General features: G+C 42.0%; 1 protein-coding gene across 1 annotated transcript; it reads left to right on the forward strand.

Annotated features, from left to right (window-relative positions):
* The first annotated feature begins 2,665 nt into the window (after window positions 1–2,665).
* Window positions 2,666–3,037, forward strand: LOC102667152 (uncharacterized). Its single transcript, XM_006606714.1, has one exon. The coding sequence runs from the start codon at window positions 2,666–2,668 to the stop codon at window positions 3,035–3,037; it is 372 nt and encodes a 123-aa protein (XP_006606777.1).
* Window positions 3,038–3,381: the final 344 nt, after the last annotated feature.

A 3,381-nucleotide genomic window follows, 5' to 3' on the forward strand; every position in this document is an offset into this window, starting at 1 on the left:
GCATCCAAATGACCACAGAGCTTGTTTTAAGATGGAGGCAGTTGAACATGAGGTAGCCATGGTAGCTCAAGCTGGTATCACAATCCCCATTAGAGAAAGCTCTGACTAATGTTGTGGAGTGCCTTACAATGGAAGAAGAAAAAAAATTGAAGAAATGTCTGGAAGAGTTGGATGGGTTGAAAGAAAGTCGTTCAAAAAAAGTTTTATTTGAAGAATTGAAGAAGGACCCTCCCATAGAGAAAGCTAAGGTGGACCTGAAGATCTTGTCGGAGCATTTGAATTGTGTGTTCTTAGAAGATAATGAGGCAAAACCAGTAGTGATTAGCAACTCGCTAACTCATGAGGAGGAATCTCAGCTGGTGAAAGTCTTGAAAAAGCATAGGGCAGCGATTAGATGCCACATATCAGACCTTAAGGGAATTAGCCCTTCCTACTGCATGCACAAAATCAATATGGAAGCTGAGTACAAACCTGTGAGACAGCCGCAGCGAAGACTTAATCCTTCTATGAAGGAAGAAGTGCGCAAAGAAGTGCTCAAGTTGCTGGAAGCAAGACTTATCTATCCCATTTCTGATAGTGCTTGGGTGAGCCCCATACAAGTAGTCCCTAAGAAGGGTGGCATGATAGTGATAAGAAATTAAAAGAATGATTTGATTCCCACAAGAATAGTCACAGGGTGGCGCATGTGCATCGACTATAGGAAGCTGAATGATGCAACAAGGAAATGTCATTTTCCTCTTCCTTTCATGGACCAGATGCTTGAACGACTAGCTGGTGAATCATTCTATTGTTTTCTGGATGACTACTCTGGATATAATCAAATTGTTGTGGACCCAAACAATTAAGAGAAGACCGCATTCACTTGCCCATTCGGCGTGTTTGCTTACAGAAGAATGCCCTTTGGGCTTTGCAATGCTCCCGCTACTTTTCAAAGATGCATGCTGACAATATTTGCTGACATGGTAGGGAATCGTATTGAAGTGTTTATGGGTGACTTCTCAGTGTTCACCTCATCATTTGATTGTTGTCTAGCCAATTTGGAGCTGGTGTTGCAATGCTGTGAAGAGACCAATCTGGTGCTCAACTGGGAAAAATGTCATTTCATGGTCCAAGAAGGGATCGTTTTGGGCCACAAAATTTCTATTAGGGGAATCGAGATGGATAAAGCAAAAATTGATGTTATTGAAAAGCTGCCTCCACCAGTTAATGTTAAGGGAGTAAAGAGCTTTCTAGGACATGTCGGATTCTATAGGAGGTTTATTAAAGACTTTTAGAAGATTGCCAAGCCGCTGAGTAATTTGCTCAATAAGGACGCTGTGTATCCGCTCCCGTAATTACAACACGCTAGGAGTTTGAGCTCATGTGTGACGCAAGTGACTATGTCGTTGGTGCTATGTTGGGCCAGAGGAAAGGCAGGGTTTTTCATGCCATCTACTATGCGAGAAAGGTCTTAAATGATGCTCAGCTAAATTATTTCACCACAGAGAAAGAGATGCTTGCAATTGTCTATGCCATGGAAAAATTTAGATCATACCTGGTGGGATCCAAGGTCATTGTTTACACTGATCATGCAGCTATCAAATATTTGTTAACAAAGGCTGATTCTAAGCCCAGGCTAATTAGATGGATCTTGTTGCTACAAGAATTTGATCTAGTCATTCAAGAAAAAAAGGGATCAGAAAATCTGGTGGCTGACCACTTGTCAAGACTAGTAAATGAAGAAGTTACTTTGAAGGAACTGGAAATATGAGATGAGTTTCCAGATGAATCGCTGTTAGTGGTGAACGAGAGACCATGGTTTGCAGATCTGGCCAATTTTAAGATAGCAAGAATTCTTCCAAAGGATCTGAATTGGCAGCAGAAGAAGAAATTCTTGCATGATGCTCGCTTTTATATCTGGGATGATCCACACTTGTTTAATATTGGAGCCGATAACCTTTTGAGAATATGTGTTACGAAAGAGGAATCTAAAAGCATATTGTGGCACTGCCATAATTCACCTTGTGAAAGTCATTATAGTGGGGACAGGACGACAACCAAGGTCCTGCAATCAGGATTCTTTTGGCCTTCACTTTTCAAAGGATGCCCATGAACATGCCACTCAGTGCGATCAATGTCAAAGAACGGGAAGCATCTCAAGGCGAAATGAAATGCCCTTGCAAAGTATCATTGAGGTAGAAGTTTTTGATTGCTGGGGTATCGACTTTGTAGGTCCACTTCCCCCATCTTATGGGAATGAATACATCCTTGTATTTGTTAATTATGTGTCCAAATGGGTTAAAGCAGTGGCTGCCCCAAAGAATGATGACAAGACTGTTGTAAAACTCTTGAAGAAGAATATCTTTTCTCGCTTTGGGGTACCAAGAGTTCTTATCAGTGATGGTGGCTCTCATTTTTGCAACAGCCAACTTCAAAAGAAGTTGGGGCATTACAGCATCACACATAAGGTGGCCTCACCGTACCATCCATAGATGAACGGTCAAGTTGAGGTTTCCAACAGGGAACTGAAGAAGATTCTAGAGAAAACTGTGGCCTCTACAAGAAGAGATTGGGCTATTAAGCTGGATGATGCCTTGTGGGCTTATCGGACTGCCTTTAAAACCCCCATAGGGCTATCTCCATTTCAAATGTTTTATGACAAAGCCTGCCCCACTTGCCAGTAGAAATGGAGCATAAGGCATATTGGGTTTTGGAATTCCTGAATTTCGATGAAGTTCTATCAGGGGAGAAAAGGAAGTTGCAGCTCTTGGAGTTGGAGGCATATCACGATAAAAAGTTGTTGAAGAAGGACTTCCAGCTAGGCCAACAGGTTTTGCTTTTCAACTCAAGACTCAAGTTGTTCCCTTGCAAATTGAAGTCCAAATGGTCTGGACCATTTACCATCAAAGAAGTGAAGCCATACGGAGGAGTGGAGTTAATGGATCCTCGGTCAACTACTCCTGAGAGAAGCTGGATTATGAACGAGCAAAGATTAAAGTTGTACCATGGTGGAAGCATTGAGAGATTAACCACCATCTTGCATTTACAAGAACCATAGAGGTGATATACATCAAGCTAGTAACGTTAAAGAAGCGCTTACTGGGAGGCAACCCAGCTTTCCTACCTTTCCAATCTTGTATTTTTGTTTTAATGCATGTTAGTTAGATTATGTTCAGTTGATACTTCTAGGGAGAAGAGTGAAAAATTATGAACTTAAATGAAAGGGGTTGGCCATAAGCTTCTTTGAAGCTGCTTGGATGGATTAAGTCTTAGAAAAATTTTCAATCATCCAACTCGCTCAGCGAGACACCCGTGCTAAGCGAGACATAGCCTACGTGCTGAGCGAGTAATACTCGTGCTAAGCGCGTCAACCCCTCATCCAGTGGCAGATGGTGCCTCGCT

The sequence above is a fragment of the Glycine max genome, chromosome 20, assembly GCF_000004515.6.
Source record: "Glycine max cultivar Williams 82 chromosome 20, Glycine_max_v4.0, whole genome shotgun sequence".
NCBI classification, from domain to species: Eukaryota; Viridiplantae; Streptophyta; class Magnoliopsida; order Fabales; family Fabaceae; genus Glycine; species Glycine max.

Bases quoted from the DNA above. Each gene is read 5' to 3' on its own strand.
- LOC102667152 (XM_006606714.1), top strand. From the start codon at position 2,666: ATGGAGCATAAGGCATATTGGGTTTTGGAATTCCTGAATTTCGATGAA.